Below are 25,674 nucleotides of genomic sequence, written 5' to 3' on the forward strand. Positions count from 1 at the left end.
GGACACCATAAATTATCCCAAGTGGTGACTGTGATTCTTAAATAATAATCCCGTTTCGATTGTCACCTAAATTGGAACAAACTCCCTTATATACCCTTTCTGGTTGCCAGAGCTGTCACACCTCCTTTTTACTACCCCGAAAGGGTATATAAGGGAGTTTGTTCCAATTTAAGTAACAATCGAAACGGGATTATTATTTAAGAATCAGAGTCGCCACTTGGGATAATTTATGGTGTCCCAAGTCACCAGTTTAAAATCCCGAATAGAGGAAATTGACTCTTATTTACGGTCTGCGAACACAGAAATCCGGGTAAGGAATTCTGTTAACCCGGGAGAAGGGGTTAGGCATTCCCGAGTTCCGTGGTTTTAGCACGATCGCTTTGATCATACTTGGCTTCATCAGATTGTCTATTACTCATTTTAGAACCTATGTGCATTTGCTTTTTTTAATTAAGAAAATATCTTTAAACAGGTCACGCGCACATGTACCCATTTGTTCGGCACGTCAAAAATCATGTCACGCGAACGTGTCCACAATTAATAACGCTTGACTATTATTAAGAAAGTTTTAGCCGAAGTTGCGCGAACGCATACTCCGATTTTATTTTCAAAATCGTAATTATGTCACGCGAACGTGTACACAATCACGATAGTTTAAAACGCGATATAACTATTCTCAAAAGGAACCCGCCAATAACCAATTTCACCAAGTCAAAATCAACAATTATAAAACTTCATATGAAACGAACTACACGTATATATACGATTATGACTCATAATTAGCCAATATAGCAATTTAAGAAAACCCAGATGCTTAGGAGATAACATCTTCAAATACCTGTTATTATGAAAAATCTGTATAAATATAAAAAGTACTATAGCACCAAATTATTACACTATGTATCAAGTATGCCAAGCAACAAACTATGTCATTTTATGTAAGAGCACGTTAGTAACGACAAAATATGAATGTGTAAAAGTCAATTAAGGAAAACCTTCTCATAAAATGGAAGTCATTTGTAAATTGAGTTAAGTGACTAAATAGCATCGATGGCCCTACAACAAGAATAAATTATATTCGAACACAAGGATGCTGAGCTCACTTCTTTCTTGATTTCTCCATTTATTAAAAGAAGAGTCCTGAGAGATTTAATTAGTTTATCTTCTAATGGTTAACTTAACTCAATCATCCAAAAGTTAAATGATACAATAAATCAGGATAACAGCCTTCACGATGGTCGAACATATATAAACCAGTAATCCAAAATGATGAGGTTACTAGCTAATGAACAAAGAAAGCGCAAGAAACACACTCAAGAAATATCAAGTCCATTATCGATATCAGGTAGGATTAATGAAGAGAAATGGACCTGAAATTAGAAAATGGGCCAACTGATCAGATATTAACTTCAAACTCAAGCAAAACAACAGCAGCAAAGTCGAGCAAGAAATCGCAAGCAAAATCGAAACCTCGAATCGGAAACCTCGTCGAATTCGGAACAGGTTGCCTTCAACGGCGACCTCCACATGATTCAAACTCACATTCGGCTCCAAACATTAATTAAACTCCATGTTGCAGAAAACTAAGAACCAAATCAAGAATGGGGAAGACAAAGTAATTTTTGTACTATTTTCGATTGTTCTGTTCATGTCTGTTTATTCTAGCTCTATACCCGTTCCCTCACCCTATTTGTGTGTGTGCCTGTGATGCTGTTGAGGGAGTGCCGAAGAAGAAGGGTGTACGGTTGTTGCCCGTTTTCCGGCGAGCCCGAAGCTGGAAGAACGACGATCCGTTGGTGCATGTGTGCGTGTGTCCGGCGTTAGGTTACCGGAAGTTGTTGTTGGAATGAAGAAGAAGATGGAATTCAGATGGGGGGTTGTCGTTTGGTTGAAGAAGAAGCAGAACGGTGGGGGAGGGGTCTATTCTAGGTTGAAAATGGCACAGCTTCTTATTTTAGGTTAGCTCATTTTTTAGATTTTAGGCCTTAGGTCCCTAGGTCTAGGTATTTTTTAGGTTAATTTTTGGTTATATAGAAAGGGTTTTTAGGATAAGGGGTATGGGTTTGGTATTATTGGGCCTTAAAATTGGGCCAAAGACTAAAAAATGAACTACAAGATTAAAATGGGATAAACTAACCCAAAACTAACTCTTCCTTCTAAATATACATTTTATAATATAAAAATATAAAACTAATCTTAATTAATTGAACTAAACTATATTAAAACATGAAACTATTTTTTTGTGTTTTCAAGATTATATAAAAATAAATATAAGGTACTATTTTGTATATTTTTATTTAAATTTATGAAAGATACGTAAACTAAAATATTTTTTTGTAATTTTTATTTTTTGTGACAAAATAAAGTAAAAGAGTCAAAATTAATTGAAATAAAGATATTAGGCCTAAACTAAATATTTACATGCTAAAATATAAAAAATCTTGGGGAGGGTCAAAAATCACATGTCTAAAGCTGCCCCTCTTTGACTGGAAATACGAAGTATTTTCAGACAAAGAACGACTAGACAGGTTTTTTTACCCGACCCTTATTTAAAGAGACCAAAAGCTAAAAGAAAGGAGAATGTGACTGAGCCCTGGTATCTGAGCTGCCTACATATCCTTGGCTATAAAGGAATCAGGCTACGTGTAGTTCAGAAGTGAGTGAGATGATGGAGTATACCGAGGTGGAGAGTTGATCGAGGTGTCATTCCGTCGAGGTTCTGGTCCGCGGTCCTGTTATTACATCAAAATCAAAAAATGAAAAAGACTAACTAAGCCTGTCAACTACAAGTTACAAGATTCCTATCTATGAGTCTTCTAACTTGATCTTGCAATTTCTGCAGCTTTGTTGACTCGTACTTTCCATGTGAGCTTCCTTTGTTGCTGACTTGAATTGCATTCTGAAGTGAATCCCCTTGTTTTCCAGGTGGGCGGCAGATTGCTGAAACTCGAACTGCTTTCCTTGAAACTTAAGTTGTTTTCCCTTGTTCTCCAGGTGGGCGCCTGATTGCTGAACTTGAACTGTCTTCCTTCGAAACTTGAGTTGCTTTCCCTTGTTCTCCAGGTGGGCGCCTGACTGCTGAAACTCGAACTGCTTTTCCCTGAAACTTGAGCTGCTTTTCCTTGTTCTCCAGGTGGGCGTCTGATTGCTGAACTTGAACTGTCTTCCTTTGAAACTTGAGTTGGTTTCCCTTGTTCTCCACGTGGGTGCCTGATTGCTGAACTCGTCCTGATTTCCCTTGAAACTTGAGTTGTTTTCCCTTTTTCTCCAGGTGGGTGTCTGATTGCTGTACTTGAACTGTCTTCCTTTGAAACTTGAGCTGTTTTCCCTTGTTCTCCAAGTGGGCGCTTGATTGCTGAACTTGAACTGTCTTCCTTCGAAACTTGAGATGTTTTCCCCTGAAACTGTTTTCCCTTGAAACTTGAACTGTCTTCCTTTGTTCTCCAGGTGGGCGCCTGATTGCTGAACTTGACCCGTTTTCCCTTGAAACTTAAGCTGTTTTCCCTTGTTCTCCAGGTGGGCGCCTGATTGTTGAACCTGAACCGCTTTCCTTTGAAATTGCTTTCCTTTGAAACTTGAACTGTCTTCCCTTGTTCTCCAGGTGGGCGCCTGATTGCTGAACTTGACCCGCTTTCCCTTGAAACTTGAGCTGTTTTCCCTTGTTCTCCAGGCAGGTGGGTGCTTGATTGCTAAACTTGAACCGCTTTCCTTTGAAACTTGAATTGTCTTCCCTTGTTCTCCAGGTGGGCACCTGATTGCTGAACTTGACCCGTTTTCCTTTGAAACTTGAGTTGTTTTCCCTTGTTCTCCAGGTGGGCGCCTGATTACAACAAAACAGACAAAACAAAAGAAATTTTTCTACCCCAGTTTGATATTGGGAACCTCTGTGAATGTTAACTGATTCTTGTTATAAGCATTAAGCTAAATTCTCTTATCTTGAAAATTTCAAACCAAGTCTCATCTCAAAAGTGAAAAACTTATGCTAAATTATACTTCCCAAAAGTAGAACTCTCGTCAGACCTTGTCATTTGCGAGGGTCTCAAAACTTACTAAAACCTATCATCCAAGAGGGTACTTAAAACTTACTATCGAGCCTGTCTGGCACCTGCTTTCCTCATGGAGGGTTTCTCCGGAACAAACGAAATTTTTCGCCCCTGTTTCAGTCAAAGAAAAATTGTGAGTTTAACATGGTGGTTGGTTTGTGGCCTTAACTTTGAGGGCGATTTCTCCTTCACTTCCCATGATAACTTCGATTTCAACTCGAAAGACCTTACTTGTTTATTGACTAACCACTTTCTCTGTCACCCTTATCACAGAAAATACCTCTGATTCGTTTAAACCCAAGCCCTCTATCTGTTGCATTGTGCTCATAAATTGACATATACCGACCCTTCGTGCTTCACGTGAATCCCAAAGCACATTAATTGCCACCCACTCAGTGCGCTCGCTGTTCTTTCCTAACGTATGCCACTGGCCTTGGTCTTGAGGTCTATTGCTCCTTCACTTGCCATGATAACTTTGATTTCCACTTAGAAGACCTTGCTTGTTATTGGTTAACCACTTTCTCTGTCAACCTTATCACAGAAAATACCCTTGATCCGTTCAAACCCAAATACCTTATCACATGAATCCCAACGCACGTTGATTGTTACCAACTCAGTGTGCATGTTGTTCTTTCCTGACTTATGCCACTTTGATGTGCTAGCTAGATCCCGTTTTGTGCAATTGGAAAGCTGGTGGCAAATTTTGAAGTCATTTCTCACTTGTTCTGACCAAACAGACTCAGGAAGAGGAGGTAAGCAAGACAAAAGGAACAGAGTAAAGGACAATGAAAAGAGATGATTCCTAACAAGTAAACTACAACGTAGAAATTTATCAGATGTGGATGTCAACTCTAATGATCATGACATGCACCTTTAGATTAAGTGGCCTAATTTGTCAAGCAAGTCTAATGTTCAACTTTTGTTATACCTCTTCGCCGTGAAATTGGGCTTCAATGCTCCGATTATCCTATCTGATTCACAATCCTTATTCGACTTGTAGTGTCCGAAGGGTTTTCACCATCAAGCCTCTCTCATTTTGTTCTATCTCTCAACTTACTGTCGCCTTATGGTGCCTGTGAAGGTTTTCACCGATAAGACTCTCTCATTTTTTTTCTTTTCTTCTTCTTTCCTCCGATTTTGTAGATGACAAGGCATTGACCATAGTAAAAACATCATACACTCCTAGCATGGCTAACTTAGCACTCTCAAAAATTATTTGGGAGGTCTTTTTGGACTGTAATGTGGTTTTTGGACAGGGTTAGAAAGGAAGGATATCACAAAGGCTCAAAACAACTAAGATAACAGGGTTAATTTATTTACAACTTTTGGAATCCATTTGAAAAACTTTGCCCCAATTCTAAAACAAGGGAATTTGACTCTCTTTTCTTTTCTTTTTGAGATGGAATTTCTAAGAAAGACTACCCCACTCTCGACTTCGTGGAATTATGAAATATTTTATTTGGTATGATCGAACCATAAGGCTACCTACGTATCTTGTGGTGACAAGAATCAGGTCAAACGTAGTTTACAAGACTACTTTTTGTTACTATTTGCCTTTTTCTTTTTCTTTTTGCTTTTTCCTTCTTCTTCTTTTTTTTCTCTTTTTTTTCTTCTTTTTTTTATCTCTTTTTTTTCTCTTTTTTTTTTAATTTTCCTTTTGGAATGAACTTTCTAAAATAAACCTATGGGGTCATGAACTATTTTTTTTCGTATGACTCTAACTTGATTCCAAAAAAGGGGAGGTCAAAGAAATCAGTACAGGCTCAAAAGGGTATCGAATGGTATAAGGGTTTGGGTAGCTGAAAGAGGGTCTCCCAATCCCTGAAAATGCCAAGTACAACACATGCAACTTGACATGAAAAAGGAAGAGCACACACAACATTTCTTTTACAGCTTCGACATTGATATCACTGATATGCCTTCCACTTTTTTAGTGCCTTGTCAGGTACAAAACTCTCGTTGGGTGATTCCCTCTTCACAATGGATATCCTCTGTCAGTTCATAGCAAACTCCCTCGGCTTTATCTTGTTACTTGAGATGCACTTGAACTCAAAGTTGCTTGCTTCAAATTGTACGGGATGCACTCTTCTTTGACGAATTCTTGTCACCCTATTAACTTCCCAAATTATCTGCCCCAGTTTCACACAGTTCGGGCTTCAATGATCTTAAAATGTCCAAATCTGTACTTATTTCCCTCAAGTGTCCCTATTATCTTCAAAATTGCTTTAGCGCTTCATGACTAAACTAACTTTTAAGACTGGGCCTAGAACTATGCGTGCATGTCATGTCACTAGAGCCAGCAGAAAAGAAATATAAAAGGAGAAGAGAACTAAACAAAAAAATGAATAGAAATAACATAAAACAGAAAATTGCGCTAGACAAACGGTGACAAGGTTTGAACAACAAAACAAGCAAAATAAATTGGGGTTACAATCCTGAAACAAACCTAGACAACACTAAACGAGTTACTACGACTAAACAAACAAGTCAAAATAAAAGGATAGAAAGGTTTGAGCCACAAGACAATATCTGGATTACAACCCTGAAATAAATCGGGCAACAAAAATGACAACAAAATAAACCACCAAGATTCTTCCCTGGCTAGCCAAGAAAGGAGCATTTTTCCAATCACCAAGCTCAACATCTTAGCCACTGAGTTCTGCATCAACAGTACTAGGACCCTCACAAGTCTCCAGAACATTGACCTTAGCAAATTGCTTTTGGGTCCCTTTTGCCGGCTCGTTCTTAAGATCAACTTCCAGAACCGAGGGTGATAGCGCTGAAAGCTTTGCGACAAGTGGCCCTTCAAGGATCTCGGAAGAATTCTCATATTCCTTTTCAACACAAATCATACCCACCATATACGTCTCATTATGAACAGGCGATGGACTTGCTAGTGTCTACTGCATCTGGATTTTGCACAACAATGTCTCTTGTATCAATAAGCTTCTGAACTGCTCTTTTCAGATGCCAACACTTTTTCGTGTTGTGACCCGGTGCATTATAGCAATATGCGCACCTTTGAGAATAATCAAAATTCTTTGGACGAGGGTTTGCCATTTTTATCTGAATCGGCTTCAACATGTCCAATTGTCTCAACCTTTGGAACAAACTAGCATATGATTATCCAATAGGAGTGAAAGTCTTTTCTTTTTCATGTTGCCTTTTCATTTTGTACTCTGACCTCGGTTGGAACCTTTTGCGGGTAGGTGGTTGATATGCCTGAAGAGGCGGGTAGGATATTTGCGGAAATGGTGCAAGCCACCGCGAGTCCTACGGATGTGGAGCATTTGGTGGTGCATTGTGGATGGAGTACTGGGAAGGTATGGTGTAACTTTGGGGATTCTGTAGAGAGAAGTAGCATTGGGGAGGATTATCTAGAGCACAGGGGTATCCTTGTGGTTGATATTGAGGCTGTAAGCATTGAGCAGGACTGTCCACTAGATCTTGTTATTGGCAGGGCTCAACAACATCTTTTCTATTTCTCTTTCTTCCACCCAAACTTACTGAGATGTTCTGAACGTCTTTTGTAGTATCTTTCAATGCAAAATAACTCATGATTTTGCCTGACTTTATTCCTTCCTCTACCACCTCCCCCATTTTTATAACATCACTAAAAGGTTTACCCAAGGCCGGGATCAAATGACTGAAGTAGGTGGGCCCTTGGGCTTGTAGGAAAAGCTCAACCATTTCTTCTTCACCAACCGAGGGCTGACCCGAGCAGCTTGTTCCCTCCATCTGAGCTCAAACTCCCTAAAACTTTCCTCTGGTTTCTTTTCCATCTTAGATAGGGAGGAGCGATCTAGGATAATGTTTAGATTGTACGGAAAGTGTCAAATAAAATCTTGAGCCATGTCATCCCAGGTATGCCACTTATTGACATCTTAACGAGTATACCATTGCAAGGCTGCCCCAGTCAAGCCCTCACTAAAATATGTCATCAACAAATCATTTTTTCCGCCAACACTTCTCATTTCACTACAATAACCCCTCAGATGGGCTACTGTATCTCCACACCCATCATACAAGTTAAACTTTGGCATTTTAAACCCCACGGGCAGATGAACATCAGGGAACATACACAGGTTATTGAAAGACATATTAATCTGATTTCCCATCCCTTGCATGCTCCTTAAGGACTGTTTTATACCTTTTAGCTTCCTAGATATTTCATCTCGCCCTTCTTTTCCTGCGAACTTTTCATTTTCAACATAAGGCTCATTCCGAGGGCTCTGATTGTATGAGTCAGGAACCTTGTGGGCAACCTCTGAGGGGTAATATTGGGCATCATGAGCTTTGAGTGGGTGTTCATTGTTGGATCTATGAAGGAAAGATTGTTGAGACGTGGTGATCATGGGGATAGTGGATATGACAGGAGAGCAATTCTAGGGAAAGGTAATTGGAGGACGGGTGATGGAGCTACTAGGGTGGTTGGGAAAGTTGTGATAAGCGGGTGGATCTGGAGAGTATGGGGGATCATCTGGCACTATGACCGGAGTTTGGGTAAGGGTAGCATCTGAGAAGCTAGGTGGTGGTGGGGGTGGTGCTTTTCCAGTCATCCATGTCCGCCTTGTGTTGTCTTAACATCTTTACCTCGTCAACCAACCCATTGCCCTGTTCAACCAATTGCTTTTGGGCACCAGTATCAACCGACTCGATTCCGTTGACATCTGTCATTGCCTTTCGACCTTATGTTGTAGAGAAGAGTTACCACTTTAAGAACCACAAACCAACCACCCTTCTGCTATGAAGATAACAAAAATAAATAAAATGAAGTCATCATGTTAGCGTTAGGGCATTTAACAGCTAAAAATATCACATTACGTGCAATGCACCTAGCAACAATTAACGGTTCAAGAACGACTTCGAGGGTCACAAGGTCACTTGGCATCATCCCAATTTGTTTATTTCAATCTCCTCTTTTCTTCTCTTTTCTAGCATTTCTTAGCTTGCTCATTTTCCTTCCCTTTTATTTCTTTCTGATTATCACTCTTTTTTTTCCTCTCATTTCTCACGTCCCACAATTCATCCTCTCTTTTTTTCTTTTCTGGTCGGAGTTCAGTAATCGAAAGAGTCATCACTATGAGGTTCATCTCTCACTTTGATTTAAAAAATTTCTATCTATGTTTTAATCAATGTTTGATGATTATGATTGCCGTAGGATCATTCTGTTGTTTTGTTGTTTGCTTGAAACTGTTTTTTTTTTTTTGCTTAATTTAATTTGTTTTGTTTAATTTGAATTTGATACATTATTAGGAACATAAATGAATTAGTTAGCTAGTTTTTTTACAGTGATGAACACGTAGATATGTTGGGTTAATAATTTTGGGCTAGACTTCATTGAGAGTATGAAGTGAGCCACAACAGTGATTGGAATGAATGGTAATTGGGTTTGGATTGATTTAAGTAACTAATGGGTTAAATGAAAAACCGATTGAAGTTACATTCTCTCGTATGAGTGTTGATTCGCGGAATTTGATTTGGATTGTGGACTGAATTTTACTCTATTAGGCTTAGAAAACTTCTCTTGCTTTCATTTTAATTTCGTAATATTTAATCGTTAGGAGCATGCTAGGCCGACCTTACCCAGGTAGGCGAACCTTTAGGCACGTTTTGAATTTATTACCGTGATTATGTACACGTTCGCGTGATATAATTATGGTTTCTAAATGAATATTCGTAGCTTGCTTTAGGCGCGTTTAATATATCGTCGTGATTGTGGACACGTTCGTGTGACATAATTACGATTCCTTAAGGATAGATTGAGGTGTGTCATCCATAACTAAATCGTTCATGGCCTTCACATTAATTTTATAACTTAGATACTAAAAAATAAAAAATAAAAATGTTCGTAGTTGCTTTAGGCGCGCTTAATATATCAAGTCACAAGCATGTGATTGCTATATAAAATTTATCTCGGGTATACTTAATAAATTGGTATATATTTCGATTTCAATTTAGCAATTAATTATTAATAAAAATTAACATGATTCAAGGTAAATATCAATTGTGTGACATGCGTCTAGCTTTTGATTGAACATAGCAACTGAGTCACACATTGTATTTACGGCCAACTTTTTTACTTTTTTTAATTTAATATAATATCATACTACTTTTTATGTACACATTTTTTCTTTTAATAATGATGGTGTCTGAATTAATTTGTACATAACTTAATTATTTTATTAGTTACCTGCTATCTTTCACACCGTATATATTAAGTAACTTTGTCCGCCAAAGCTGAGTAAAATTCACTTTTTGTTTGTTTTATTTACTGAAATTTGAACCCTGATTATCAAGATTTTCAGTCATTTCGTTAATCACTAGATCCTACCCTAAAGTGTAATTATAATATTATATCTTATTTTAATATCTTCAGCTTATCACTTGGACAGCATTAAATTAAATTAGTGTATTCTTATATAAACATAGAATACAAGTAAAATTTTCCGTGTATATGCGAGAAAGGTTCGAATCGAAAACATTTCAACTATAGGCACCTTAGGATAACCAAAAATGTGGTGCAATGGATGTGGTTGTTTCTTCCTTAACCAGAGGTCTCGAGTTTGTGATCTAAGTATGAAAAAATCTTGGAATTTTTACCTCCTATAGCAAAAGTTAACACCTTATTTATTTTAAATAAATACCATTTAAAAAAATTATATTCTATAGATACCTTTTAATGTTTATAGCAAAATATCTAATTTTGGTTACCTCCTACCCCTAAGCCACTAAATACGCTATTTAGTTTCACTATTTTCTTTCTCTCTACTTTGATACATCACATTCTCTTCCCCCATCCCATTAAAATTTCCGCTCTCCTCCTCCTTCTAATGTCATCTTCTCTTTGATTCACTTTAATCAATCCTTCAAAATCCAGCGACCAGCAGCACAGCAACAACAAACCCTAACCCGAAGACCCAATCATGCCGAAGCAAATCCACGAAATCAAGGATTTCCTTCTCACACCAAGAAGGAAGGATGCACGATTTGTCAAGATCAATAAGAATAAGGATATGGTCAAATTCAAGGTTCGCTGCTCCAAGTACCTTTACACACTCTGTGTGTCCGACTTAGAGAAGGCCGACAAGTTGAAGCAATCACTTCCTCCAGGTTTGAGCGTGCAAGATCTTTGAAGATGGAAGGACTATTTGGCTACAAGCGGAAATTAGGGTTTGTTCTTGAGCAAAGACGACGGAGTTTGAGGCTGAGCAACTTGATTTTCTGTTAATATATTTCAATGTATATTCAACATATCACGTTGTATTTTCATGTATTTCATTGTACTCATTGTCTTTTTTTTCATTGTAATTCAATGTATCTCGTTGTATTCCGTGTATTTCATTGTATTCACTGTCTTTTTTTCATTGTATTTCAATGTATCCCGTTGTATTTTATATATTAATATATTTTTTTAATTAATATAATTTATGTATTCAGATGTATTATATAATTTCTCTGAAAATTGCTATGTTTTTGGGATTTTTCCAGTTGAGAATCTTTTTTATAACCGAAAATACAAATTTTGTGTGTTATAATTGAGTTTGTTGAGTTGTAATAGGAGTCTATTATGTTAATTGATACACTTTCCGTTTAAAAACAGTGTAATCCCTTGTTTCACACCGTGAATACAGTCGAATACAGTAATTTGTCCAGCTGTAATCCCATGTTTCACGCCATGAATACAGTCGAATACATTCGAATACAACAACTGATTAGCTGGACTTTCCTGATTCACGCCTATTTTTGCTACTGTATTCATGAATACAGTAGCTTAAATACATCAAATACATCATATAACCACAGAAAAGATATTTATAACCCGTAACATAGCAAATTGTATCTATAGATGACTAATTACTACTAAAAGATAGTGTTTTATGAAAATTTCTCAAAAATCTTTGGTAGGGAGCGTCCTCCCTCCCCCGAATGGACCCTACCGACGTGAATTCTGATATAGTCGGGCTCCAATTTAGGTACCGTACACCGAGTGGAAACCAAAAAAAAAAAAATTATAGGCAGCTTAGGGACACAAAACATTAGAGACGTGGCTCATTGTAAAATCCTATACGTGGATGTTGTATGTAACGCCATCCCAATGTCCCAACTATAAATACTCTCACCTTCCTTTCTGTCTCTTTCTCCAATCTAACAATTTAACTCTCCATTCAGTTAGCGGTCTATTTACTGAAAACTTAAAGAGCATAAACCCATAAAACCAAACTTAAATCACATATTTCATTTTATGTTTTTTGGGGTTCAAGATATAGTCTTATATACATAACAAACATTGGAGTATAAAGGGGATTAATTGAGGGAAGATGGGTCAGGCATTTCGTCGAGCAACTGGAAGGATCGGAAGTTCTAATGTCGATGCGGCATCGTCTCAACTGAAGAAACCCATCGACCGGAGACCCCCGCTCGCGGCGGCGGCGATTAAGACCCCTTCCAATAATGTTGCTCCAGTTGCCGGTATGCCCTTTCTGTTTCTACCTCTACAATATCAGTTCATTTATTTCAATTTTTCTTTTTTGTAATCGTGGAATTTGGGTCTTATTCATGCTGCAGGTAGCTTCAACTTTTTTATATTATATGCATAATTACTTACTCTGTACAAAAAGATTGGTAGTTTCTAAATAAAATTTGCACTTCAAAATTTTAGGGAGGGAGGAAGCATGTACCAGGTGGAATTAGGTTGAGGTGCGCGCAAGCTGACATCACCATTATCAAAAAAATTGAGGGAAAACATGAGTGATTTGAGAAAACAGTAGTGGCTAGTGAGTGACCTTTTTAATCAATTTCACCACTACAAGTACGCCTCAGTCCCAAGTTAGTTGGGGTCAGCTATATGAGCCCTCACTATTTTTTTGGTTCCATTTGGACCGGTTTCATTTCTCATCATAAGTTGAGCAGCTTTATGCTGGCCATTGACCTACCGCAAGTTTATGAAACATTAGAATAAGAAGGAAATTTAGGTTAGTTAATGTGTGGTTGTCCCTCAATTTTAGTTTCAATTAGAAGGGAGTCTGCAAAAACTGATTTGTTTGTTGCATGAATTGTTAATCATAGGTTTTGAGTTAAACTACCAATTTGAATGTGAGAATGAGATACGGAAAGAATATGGAGGTGGGATGAGGAAAATGTTTCTCATTACGGAAGCAAATGTTTTGTCGAGGTCTTTTGCTCATTTTGTTCATTCAGTTGTAATTTCCTTAAGAATATAATTAGAGCATCATTATTTATAAATCTATCAACTATGCATCTATACCAAACTAGCTGGGTTCATTTTTATGAACCTTCAGTATCAATTTCAGAGGAGTATTCATAATTTGACTGCAAACTTAACTGCAAGCTTCTTCATTTTTCTGGCTTGGAACGTGCAAAGCTCAATAAGTTAGTTATAATTAGAGCTTGATTCATTTAATTAAATAAGCCTGCTCACTAGGATAGTAGAACTGTTACGTAGCTAGAATGGTGAATGGTACTTTGGCATGCATGTGTACACAAGAGCAGAGGTCAATTATACCAAGTCGCTGTGTGAGCAGTTGGAATATGTTTATGTTAGTTTTTATGCTTTTGAGTAATCTGTCAATGCAAGTTTGAGAACAACGTAAGGCCAGCATTTGGTTTTTGTCCAGATAATTTGCTCATGTTAAAAGATAACTTTCAGTAAGAAACAGATCTCTAATCCACGGGAAAAAGAAGAAGATACGAAACAGATCTTTAATCCTATCCATCTTTTTGATATTTAGCATTGCGGAGAAAATTGAAAGTGTATCTTGCGTATCCCCTCAAAATATGAATTGATATGAATCCAGCTTATTGCAAAATTAAGTTTGAGTCTCCATCAGCGAAATGGGCCTATAAGATTGAGATAAAATGTGTTCTAATCACAGTGCACGACAAATTGTGAGTTTTGAATTAAACATTGATTTTATCCATTTAGGTGCCTTTTTGCTGCAAGAACTGTAAATGTCTTCACTTGTTTACTTTTCTATCTGTCTAGGAAAAAAATTAGCTTCGAATAATGTCTTCCAGGAGTGTTTGCTGGATAACAAAAATTACTGATTTGATAACTGGTGATTTGTTTTTGCTTCTTTAGATAGCAGCCCAAAGGATGCTGTTGGAAAAACCCTTGAAGAGAGAGATCCTAAGTTTGATGCAATGCTTGGTCAAATGGTTGGTAGAATTCGAGCTAAGCCTGGTGGGAAGCTAGAGATGGGTGAGGTGAGTTTCAATTGTTAACTCATTTCTTTGCACATTAATTTAAAGAATGAACGTGTGCCCTGTACCCTATTGACTCTGCAACTTTTGACACACCCACAGAATTATTGCATAAAGCTTTGGTTCATGTGTCTAATTTCTCAAGTGCGACATTTTTTCTTGAAAAAGAGGAAGGATGAGTGTGATTTAGAGGGGCCCATCTTGTCTTCCCTCGTAGGAAGTATATTCTAAATTTTCTTGTGCCATTTGGTAGGATAGCGCAAAAAGTCAACACAAAGTATGGAGGAAATATGTTTCTTCGTATTGTCCTAGTTTACCTAAATTTGGTCTATACCTTTCTCAGCCTTTTGCTAAGATAAAGTCAGTACCTAAAGTTGTTCTGTATGCTCCTTTTCCCCCCCAGCACCCGTCTAAATATCAAGGGTTTTAAAAGCTCGCATGCAATCTCCATACTTTTACTTCCTTTCCAACTCTCACATCTTATGTGTAAGCAAGGTGTAGCGTGAACTCTATGTGCTAACTCCTCTATGCTTTCAGTCAATTCTTTCCTTTTACTTTTTTTTTTTTTGGCCGAAAGGGGTAAGACAATGATATGATCACATGATCTATTTCAGGCATGGAGAATTCAACCTGTGTTAATCTGATGAAAAATGACAATCCTATAAAAATCTTTTTAAGTCTACGCTGTTTAAGTTTGTACATTGATTATGATCACCATGACTGCTCTCTTACATACTCCTATTTGTCATTTTTTAGATAATGGTCAATCTTCTGAGAAAATTTTATCATTTTTGTAGTTAAACCACCTCTATTATTAGTTTAATCTTGGCAGTTGATACTAGTGCAACTTTTTTTTTCTGTTACACCGAACTCTCAAGCGATTTTTTCTTGGGTGCAAATGAAATTAAGATCTCCTGTTATTCAACAATTAATTTGTGCTACATGATTAAATGCTTCAGTTGAAATGGAGTCTAACTTAGTGATAGTTGCAAGAATACATGTATCAGGTTACTAAGTTGTTAATGCCTGGCTACTGTGACAGGCATCAGTGGTGGAGAAGTATGATAGAGCTTTACCTAAGCTAAGGAATACAACATCAGAGTCTAGCAGATACGAGGAAAGGCCTGCTCCTCCAGGTACGTTGAATGTGGCACAAATAAGAGAAATTATACTCCTGCATCAAGGCAGAGCTGACGATCATAAAGGGCCCATGGATATCAACCAAATTGCTCAGCGGTTTCGAGTTGATGCCACGCAGGTTCAGAGGATTCTGCAGTTTGTATCATTGCCTCCGGAGGACACAAGTAAAAAGAGGAGCATTTGAGATGTCTATCATATTTTTTAGCCAGTGATGGATAGTTCAAAGTAATGAGAGAGTTGCCACTTCCCCAGAGGTGGTTTCCATTATGCATCAATTTTATCACAATTTTGCAGCTGTAAGTTCTTCTGTTGTAATAATGACCTACAAGCATAAGCCTGGAGAATTATGAGTGCATTTGCCATGATAACTGTAGAAATTGATCCTAATGATATTTATTGTACCAGAAGAGGACCCTTTTGTTCTTCACATTCGAGATGCTTAATTTTGCAGTCAGCTCGATGAAATTGCTTTGGTCTTGCAAATATCTAACTAAACGTTCTTGCAGTCAGCTTAATCAATTGATGTGGGGCTTTACCAAAATCAATACACTTGTGCTTTGTAATTGAAGCACAATATGCATTTGATATGTCACGCAACGGATCCTCCAGTTATAGCGTATGCAACAAGACAAATTGGTTTCTACAAAACGTTACTGCAGTCCAATGAACGTGGAAAATAAACAGATTTGATTGGTAATGCAATCTTGAGTGGAACAGTTAAGATACAAACAGGAAAAAAGAAAAGCTAAAAAAAAATCAAGAGCTTACATGAAACCTCTGATATTGCCAAAGACACAAAGAAGCGTGATCACTATAGAAAGGAGCTGAGTGTCTTGTAGAGACAAGATAACGCCATCCAACCGAATGAAACCTATAACATTCCCTTTTGTTACAAGAACTGTAAATTATGCCCTGAAACTAGTTGGTCTATTTGAACAATATAAACACTGCCCCATTTTTCACTTCTGTTGGGGCTTCTTAAGATACATGGAGAAAAAGAATGACCCAAAAACCAACAAAAACTCAAAATTATCGCCACTATCGAGGAGGAAGTAAGAAAAGAGCTATGCAGCTTCAGATCAATATGGACTCCAACCAGTCTGACGTATATTCATAAGCAACAAATGTTACAGCACCAGCAGGTGCAGCTTTAACAATTGAGGGGACGATCCCTTTGTAAAGTCCAGCCCAACCTTCCTCAAGCAAGATCCTACGCAAGCCATCGTACATATTCCTGTAGGCACGAGGCTCAAGTCGAGCTCCATATCTTGGATGCCTCTGTAGTCCTTCGATCTGCAAGATATATGGTTTCAACATTTAATTATTGTCACAAGCAATAAACATTCACTACATATGATTTCCTTCCTCATCTTTTTCCTTTTAACAATGTTAAAGGACACAAAAAGAGATTGATCACAGATAACAAGAGACAGATAAATGATTTGGCCCGAGTTTAATATGGCAATCGATTTACTAGATTGCACACATCTGCATTTGAAGATAATTACTTTTGTCATATTTATGAAAAGGTTCCAGAGTGCAGAAATAGTAAGAGTGTAAGTTAAATTTAAACAATTGATACCAAAGGGTTCCTTAATGAAAAGGTTCCTTAATGTATTGTTGTTACTATTGTTTGCTACTTGTTGCCTTATCTCCATTGTGCCTTGAGCCGAGGGCCTATCGGAAACAGTCTCCCTATCTTTATAAGATAGGGTAAGGTCTGCGTACACACTACCCTTCCCAGACCCCTGGGTTCGTTGTTGTTGTGGTTTTTTTATACCAAAGGGGAAAAAGAATTGATCACAGAAAAAAGAAGCCGGATTAGAGAATGAACTGAATGAAGCAGAAGAGGAGGCGTCTATCTTGCATACAATACTTTTTGATAACCAATCTTGCATACAAATACTAGAGGTCCAAGTTCAACAGCTAGCTAAGAGGAGGCTTATCTTGCATAGAATTCCAGACGTCCCAAGTTCAATAGCTAGATAACGGTCCCAAAAGTTGCCAAAGACAATTTGAAAAGGTTTTTATAGAAAGATTCTAAATTTACGACAACTGGCTTGAAGAAAGAAATTTGAAGGAACTGGATCTTCTCCTGGTATCCAAAATTCCAGCCAGTTTATGACAGGCATTTGGACTTGAAACAGGTTTTGTTGGTTTCTTTTGATGAAGAGGTTTTGTTGGTTTCTTTGAAAACAATATATTCTGGAACAATTAATTCTAACAGTTGAATAGCAGAAAAAAATTAACTGAACTAATAAAAGATTTTTGTCTGCTCCAACACGTACTTGCAAGTAGCTGAAAGCTTCTTTTTTATTATTATTATTATTTTGAAGCAACGGTCAGAAAAATAAAAGATGGTTTAAACCAGGGCCTTTGTTTTTTGTTTTTGGACAACCACCCTTTGTTTTTTTTTTTTGTCCTTTTTCCTGGAAACCAGACACTACTTCAGCAGAACAAAAACAATCATTGTTTGGTTTAAAAGGGGAAAACAACAGGGTATTTTCCTCGTTTTAGTTAGACACCAAAAAAGCACAGAAGCCTACTTCGGGATAAAAGCAAACCGGTATAGGCTGTCCTTAAAACGGCAGTAACCCTAAGTTTTTCCTGTGTTCGGATTAAATGAAAAAAGAGAATCAATGAAAACCGAAATCTACCTGGAACCTCTTCTTAACAACATCGAGAGGATGACAAACAGCTTTTGCACATGTCCCAGCAGCTAAACCACAGATGAAAAGCTGGAAGCTTGACAGATGTTCATCACCATGGATCGCATTAGAAGATCTAAGATTCCAGGCCTACAAATGTCAATCCATATTGTGAGAGAGCAAAACTATTGTGAACAATTGCTACATTTAACCTTCTAATATGATTTCTTTTGAGCAAGAAATGGTTGTAAAAGAATATTCTGTGTACAACAAACAGGACGTTAGTAATCAAATGAAAGATAACTATTACGTGAAACTATGTGCATAAGCTTTTGACACATAACTACATGTCTCAGGAATCTCCAGAAAAGTGGAGTGAGTTTAGAAGGCCAAATTTTTTCAAGAAAAACAGAATTAGTGAAAAATGTAAAAACCACTAGGGATTAAAGTTCTTTGTCGAGTTAAATAATCTGAAAAGACATGGCTGAAAATAATCAGTCACCCTAATCATCAGATTCCTTTCTAGGTTTTTAGACCATCTGAAAATTCCTGGTTCTAGGTTTTTAGACCTTGTTGTGACGACTGACGACTAATGCACATATCCTCTCTCTGACCCCTTTAAGGAATTTGTTCATTCTTTCTGAACCAATCCACAGTTCTCGAAGTATCATTTCCAGAGCGGTATGACTAAAACTTGTGTAGTTGACTTTTCAAAGGTAATTGGATTTCAGTCAAATGTAATTTTAGATAGACATGCACGTCTAGACGAACTTAAACCTTCTACGTCATAATACTTTCCCTATACTTTATTGTTTCTTCTATCTTATCATGAAAAATATTGAAATCTAGCATTAAATGTTTCTTCTATCTTATCATGAAAAATATTGAAATCTAGCATTAAATAGCTTTGACCTAAACCCAGCTTGACTTTTGGACATCAAATCTTGAAAAAAATTCAAGACATAGTACCTCTTGTGCATTTAGTATTACAGATAGAAACATATTCTCATAATTTTACAGCTTATGCACATAAATGACCTCTATGAATTTTGAACAGGTGTCTCCAACAGAGCAGTATACAGTGTACACCCACTTCAATCCTGTATTGCCCAAGCAATTGTGAACAGTATCAAATATGGCAAGTGAGAGACTCCATGAATTTTTTTAGAAGAGGGTAAGAGGTTTACCATCAACCAGCGTTTGAATGTATCATACGTTCCAAATTGCAGACCAGCATAAGGAATAATCTCAACAAGAGTAGGTGTCAATCCAGAATACAGTCCTCGAATGCCACGAGTCCTGAATATATCAACAAATGCAGCCCTCATGTTTGGATAAACCTGTGCGTGAGCATAACACATAAGCTCCACAAAGCCTAGGAAAGATGAAGGCAGAAACAGTGTCATACTGTACTCCAACTGAATTAGAGAGTGTATAGCAAATCTCACATGACTTTTTCATTCTAAAAAATCACTAACATGAATTTCTGATCATTGTTTTTTTCATCTATCATCTACATATGCAGTTCTGGCAGACCCATTAACTTGAATCAGATGATGAATAAACAAGAATTTCCCCAACCAACCATTGCCTTAGTGCAGATTCAATACTTACTTCAGGTAGGACAAAGACCATGTTAATTTGTAATCAGTAGGCTCGAATCATTACAATGAGCCTACGGGAGAAGAATGAAGACAATGACACTGCATTCTTTTAAAATTTAAGTAGTTATTGCATAACCGATTCTGTATGCTCAATCGTCCAATATCAGTGTATTCGCATAATTGTATCAAAAGCATTCAGATGGAAAGTAACTTTTTGCAGTTTCTCCCACATGCATCACTTAACACCCGAGGACCCTAGATGTAAAATCGACACTAACCTACCACAACTAGATTTTCATTTGCTTGTTTCTCTGAAATGATAGTACCAATGAATCAACCAACTACGTCTATGTATAATTTTAGTAAAAACACTACATATAACTAAAGGTGAAGCTGAGTTTGTTAAGCTTATCCCTTTCTTAGTTTGTCCAATTTACCCAACACAAAAATGATTTGAATAGCAAGAGGCCTGGTTCCACATGTATGTACACAGTTTGCATCACATGCAAAAAAGGTTATATTATATTCAAATGTCATAGATAAGTGCCACGTACCTTTGGCTCTCCTTGAGAAGCTAAAATGGTTCTCAAGAGATCAAACGGATAAGAACCAACAGTAGCTGCACAGCCTGCTAATGCTCCACTGATATAAGAAAGATAAGGGCTCAAGTTAACGTGATCCTCTGCATCATAAAAAACAATCAATCCATCAGATGTTGACGCTTGCTTGAGGGAAGCACAAAATAGTGTTACTCAAAGGCATCTTTGACCAGCTAATATGTAAATCAGATTTCTGGACTGAACTTACACCCGATATAATTCGTCTGTAGTCAGATGCTAGAAGCACATAAGGTGCAAAAGTTGTACAGCTTGTAACATATGAGAAAGGGGGAAACTGAAGCATAAAATTTAACAAATCTACCCAAGCAGGTCAAATTATGATACAGACCTGACTTTGAAGAGCCACTAGCAAAAGTTTTCAATTTGTGTAACACTGCAAACTGTATGGCAGTATATGGCATAACCATCAGTAAAGCAGGAACGTTACCCCGCCAAAATCCCTGTCATGTGAGCAAGGAAAAAAGAATAAATTTGAGAATATGCATCATTGTAAAAGATACCATCGTCAAATCATTAAGACATCAGTAATACTAACAAGTAGAATTGCTCTTACAGCTCCTCCCCAAATACAAACAACAACATTATGGCAGGCCGGTGCACAAGGCATCCTGCGTGAACGCAGGGTCCGGGGAACGGGGAAGGGCCGCACCCTAAGGGGTGTGATGTAGATAGCCTAACCTAATGCAAGCAGTAGTGATTGCTTTCACGGTTGAACCCGTGACCTATAGGTCACACGGAGACAACTTAAATATAAGAAAAGTAGCATAGTTGTTGGACACCCAAACATCAAAAGTTAACCATCTTCAGAGGCAAACATGGATTAGCACTATAAACATAGAACATGGACAGAACAGAAACAGTTAATGCCACCGGTGATTCTTTTCTTTTCTTTTTTGAATTTAGTGCGAGTTTGCTTTTATGTCCTTAAATTGCGAAACGTAGAATTGTTAAGGAAGGACGGAGCTGCACGCTTGACCTAAAAATTAAACAAACAGCCATGTCACACCATTACTTTCACGGCCTTTACTAACACCACAAAAGTTTCATCAACTGAGGAGAAAAAATGACATGAGCAACATGTATTGTACTTTCGAGGATATAAGATGTGAAAAGGAATTTTCAAAAGAAGTCATACAGTGCATGGATATTGTTTATTTAAGAACAAATATTTTTCAGGCGACAAAAAGAGTATATATTCACTTTATTTGAATGCACGATAATTAATCTGACGAAGCATAATTAGCAAAACAAATGCACACCAATGTCAAGTGTCAAAAACTTTGGGATTGCTACATGCATCAAATAATTTTCCAGAATCCTAAAAGTCCCCAATATGAAAGGACCCTATACCGGAAAACCTTCTTCTCTGAGTATGTCTTTACTGGCTTGCAGCATCCCCGTATATTTTGAATTGCCATATACAGCTCTTGTTGTAAGCAAGGCCCAGTGGGTTGTGGGTTCCAGTTGAACCTGTAAAAAGGTTACAATATATCAAAAACATCATCTCTTGATGTATAATCATACTTGATATACAGAGAAAAAGCAAGACAATTTTTTATGTTAACCCAATAAAGAGGTTTGATGAAGATTGTGAGAATTAAAGATATGGGAAGAAAGAAATTCCTTTTTACTGTATCTACATTTGTCTTACATTATCCCTATTTATATAGGGCGTGTACACATACCTAAAGCCTTCTCTGTCAATGTGGGAACTATACAAACAACATACACTATACATGAACTAACTCTAACAAAGATGAAGCAGCAAAGAAAAACTGTCAAAGGAGCACGAGAAAGCTGGATTCAGCGCCGTAAAGACTGCAGCACTAACTATCCGTTTACGGTGGAAATGTGTGGAAGAATTTGATTTTGAGAGAGCGAGAGTTTTATCAATTAATTGAGGGTTTCACTGCTTAACAAGTGAAACGTTTGAGTGAGACGCATGAATGCAAAATCATCAAAGGGCAAGAAAAAAGATTCACAAAATGACCATGCCAAGGCCGCGAAAAGAAGGTTATTTCTGCAATCACACATATTTCTGAAGTAAAGAAACTAAAGTTTGCAAAGTTAAAGTGACTGTTCTTCATGCCTTTAGGAGAAGTCAAAGCATCACAAACAAGGATAACAGTCATTCATCCCATCCTTAATAGGACTGGACTAACTTCGGGCACATCGTAGTCCCTTTCATGGAGCATGAAGAGTAAATCTACAGGACTAGAGTTGATGAGTAAACCAAATATATAACTATTTGCCCTCCTAGAATTTTATTTTAACAATGAATATAGACAAAAGCACTTACTCTTTGTTCTTAAAAATAAATATCCAATTAATAACAAAATAAGAACAATCATTCAGCCTTTATCACTGTTGGTCATTAATCATAAAACTGATTATTCAATCAGGCAATACTATGTTATGACCAATATTTGTATAAAATGCAAAGCACAATAGCAACAACAACTGCTACTACTACTGTACCTCACTACTCACTACTCACTACAGATACAAAAATGTGTTACCTGGAATCTGATTTTAATAACATCAAGAGGCGACGTCACAGTCCTAGATATACCGCCAGAAATTGCACCAGCCGTAGCATCTATAAAAGCTCGTTTAAGCTGCCCTGTTTCTTCCATCTCCCCTAATAACCACAACAACTATCTGCAATTCCAAAAATAACCACTCCTTGTGTTAAAACTTCAAAAATAAATCCTCAATTAGGTCCACTGAAACCCCAAAAGTTTCTAACTTTAATATTAGAAAAAACCTCATTTAGATCAACTGAAACCCCAAAAGCCAAGAAAACTAAAGACAGGTTCACATATAGAAACATGGGTCAATTTACATATTCTATAACATCCACAAAAATCTGAAAAATAACATAGAAAAAGAACTAGGAATAGGGTTAAAAAATACATTCTAATTAAAAAGGAATCTCTAAATAAGAAAACACCTAATTTGCCTTAAAAAGAGAAACTATTTAGTAAAGGAATCAAATGGGTCTGAACATATATGAAATTATAATTGAAAAGAGCATTAAAAACGGAAACTTTTATATCAAAGAACAAGAAATAATTAATACCTGAGAGTAAAGTAGGAGAGGAAGAGAAGAGTCATCATTGACAATTTCAAGAGCTCAAATTCAAAAAAGGTATTATATAATGCAATTTCAGAGTAATATTATATCCAGAAATCCGCGAAAGTGGAAAGAGGGAAATAGCAATATGGGGCAAACGGCGACCCGGGAAACTTCTTGGATGGCGGCGGAAGAAGTTTTCCCGGGGGGTGGCGGAAGCGGTGGGTAGGGAGGGCTAAAAGGCTAAAAGTTGGATTTAATGGCCTGTGATGTTTAGATGAAAAAGGAAAGAAAAAAAAGCGAGGGAGAGGAGAACAAAAGACTCTTCTTTTTTACTTTTTTTTCTGGGAACTTTGTTTCTCTATTTTCCTTTTTTCTTTTTCTTTTTTTGAGTGGAGTGACCTTTTTTCTTTTTTTCTTCCAAAGAGTGGTAACCGTTTAATAAAGGAAAAGATGATTGTGAAATTTTAACATTACATTTCAGCTGGTTTGGTTCGTAGACAAAAAATATCGAAATTATAATGTAAATTTTATAATTCTAAGGGCCGTTTGGTCATAGATTTTGCCAAAATATATTTGGATTTTTTTTTAGCAAATACATATTTGTTCATAAATTTTATCCATATTTTGGCAAATTCCCAAAACCCAAAACCCAAATCTCAAAACAAGCTCAAAACTATTATATTTTTTAAAAAATTGTCCCAAACTTTTGTATTTTATAAAAGAGTCCACCATTTATTATTTTGTAATAATAATATTTCGTCTTCTCGGTCATTTGATAGTGTATTATGTATTTTATTATAAAAATGATAATTTTGTACCAAATTTATTTATGTTCAGGACTATGGTATGCGATAATATAATGAATGTTATTGATGAAGGTATTGTTGGGTATTTGTAATAGTTTTTAGAACTTGTGGGTATAAGATATGTCTTATGTTTTTTCAAAAAAAAAGTGAAATATATTTTGAAGACCGATGTCCCATCACTTTTTCATCTTCAAACCAAACTTCATCCAAATCAGATTTTTCAAAACAAATTTGGAAATCTATGCTCAAACGCTAGCTAAGACTATAATTTCTAAATTAATAAATTTAACTTCATTTTAGTAGTCCTGGTCCTGGTACTGGTCCTAGCTATATATTTTACTACATTGTGATTTGTGATCTGATCTAGTAGAGTGCTGTCCCCACTCATTCGCATGGGTTCATTCCCTCTCTATTTGAAAGTTCTTATCTCTTATTATATTTCTTATAGCTAGAACTATTAAGCATATACTACCTGAGCGAATTATTGAGAAATAAAATATATTACATAATTATGGAAAATAGATATTTAATTTTAAGTTGAGTAAAGTTTTCTTTACAAATTTATCCTAATTTTAAAAGTAGATAAGAAAAATGAAGGTAGTGAAGGAATATTTTGGTGTTTTAGTTTTAGGTGATCTATCTAAAGGATTGCCAATTTCGATGTTAGAGTTTCATGTTCAATCATGTAAAAAATACTTTTATAATTGTAGTATAAAGTAATCTTAGCAATACGAAAAGTGAAAAATCTAACTAAATATTAAAAGGTAATCTCAAATTCTATGACGGAATTAGTTTTCTAATTTCAATAATCAAACAACCCTTATAAGTGACTTTTGGACGACTTCTTAGAATAAGTTTTGCATGAGGAGAAAAAGGAACAATTTTTGGACGAAACGTTTTCTCCAAAGCTCGTATGTTTGAATAACATTTTTTTAGGGAAATTTTGACATTTAATAGTCATCTTTTGACCTCTAATGATCATTTTTGTACTTTCAGCTGTATTTTCGAATTTGAAAAACAGTCCAAAACACAATATTGCCAAAAAAAGGTGTAAGATTATTTTTAATCAAATTGGGTAAGATGAAATTGCAATTATATGTACTGTAACTCCTAAGAAAACAATTAAAATTGGTCCTTTAGATATGCATTACTGTTACGATAAATATCACATTATGGTGGATGTCTACTCTTCTTCCATGATCTTCATCTCAAATGCTTAATGATATATTCAATGACATATTTTGTATGTTCAATGACATATTCCATGACATATTTTCTTCACCTTTTATGCCTATATAAAGGCCTTGTAATAGATAGGAAAATACACACTATTGAAGAAGAAATAAGAATCTCTCTTCCTCTCTTTCTATCTATATCTCTTAGTTTGTTTTGCTTGTTCTATATTGTTATTTTGGGTTATATTTTATAACACGTTATCAGCACGAGGCTCTACCATCTCAAGAAGATCTTTGAGAAAATTAAGGTATAATTTTTCTCAAATTTGTATTTT

At 36.5% G+C, this 25,674-nt stretch overlaps 2 protein-coding genes and 1 pseudogene across 2 annotated transcripts; 2 read left to right on the forward strand and 1 right to left on the reverse strand.

Annotated features, from left to right (window-relative positions):
• Positions 1-10,930: 10,930 nt before the first annotated feature.
• LOC104237657 (large ribosomal subunit protein eL38 pseudogene) lies at positions 10,931-11,182 on the forward strand (annotated as a pseudogene).
• A 1,002-nt stretch (positions 11,183-12,184) lies between these two features.
• On the forward strand, positions 12,185-15,834 carry LOC104237656 (uncharacterized). The gene is made up of 3 exons (XM_009791839.2): positions 12,185-12,515; positions 14,146-14,270; positions 15,310-15,834. The coding sequence occupies exons 1-3, from the start codon at positions 12,365-12,367 to the stop codon at positions 15,589-15,591; spliced, it is 558 nt and encodes a 185-aa protein (XP_009790141.1). The 5' UTR covers positions 12,185-12,364; the 3' UTR covers positions 15,592-15,834.
• A 356-nt stretch (positions 15,835-16,190) lies between these two features.
• Positions 16,191-23,681, reverse strand: LOC104237655 (mitochondrial thiamine diphosphate carrier 2-like). The gene is made up of 8 exons (XM_009791838.2): positions 23,362-23,681; positions 22,799-22,940; positions 21,630-21,749; positions 20,608-20,719; positions 20,214-20,341; positions 19,243-19,395; positions 18,065-18,205; positions 16,191-16,700 (listed from the first exon to the last, which is right to left on the reverse strand). Exons 2-8 carry the CDS (start codon positions 22,913-22,915, stop codon positions 16,482-16,484), a joined length of 990 nt encoding a protein of 329 aa, XP_009790140.1. The 5' UTR covers positions 22,916-22,940; positions 23,362-23,681; the 3' UTR covers positions 16,191-16,481.
• Between the last annotated feature and the right edge of the window lie 1,993 nt (positions 23,682-25,674).

This window comes from Nicotiana sylvestris, chromosome 1, assembly GCF_000393655.2.
Source record: "Nicotiana sylvestris chromosome 1, ASM39365v2, whole genome shotgun sequence".
Lineage (NCBI taxonomy): Eukaryota > Viridiplantae > Streptophyta > Magnoliopsida > Solanales > Solanaceae > Nicotiana > Nicotiana sylvestris.

What these genes read in the sequence shown, in the direction of transcription:
- LOC104237656 (XM_009791839.2), top strand. Translation starts at nt 12,365, where the DNA reads ATGGGTCAGGCATTTCGTCGAGCAACTGGAAGGATCGGAAGTTCTAAT. An exon ending in TAATGTTGCTCCAGTTGCCG is followed by an intron (nt 12,516 to 14,145) that starts GTATGCCCTTTC and finishes TTGCTTCTTTAG; the next exon opens with ATAGCAGCCCAAAGGATGCT. An exon ending in GGAAGCTAGAGATGGGTGAG is followed by an intron (nt 14,271 to 15,309) that starts GTGAGTTTCAAT and finishes CTACTGTGACAG; the next exon opens with GCATCAGTGGTGGAGAAGTA.
- LOC104237655 (XM_009791838.2), bottom strand. Translation starts at nt 22,915, where the DNA reads ATGGAAGAAACAGGGCAGCTTAAACGAGCTTTTATAGATGCTACGGCT. An exon ending in TTATTAAAATCAGATTCCAG is followed by an intron (nt 21,750 to 22,798) that starts GTAACACATTTT and finishes ACCTTTTTACAG; the next exon opens with GTTCAACTGGAACCCACAAC. An exon ending in CTTCTCAAGGAGAGCCAAAG is followed by an intron (nt 19,396 to 20,213) that starts GTACGTGGCACT and finishes GCTCACGCACAG; the next exon opens with GTTTATCCAAACATGAGGGC.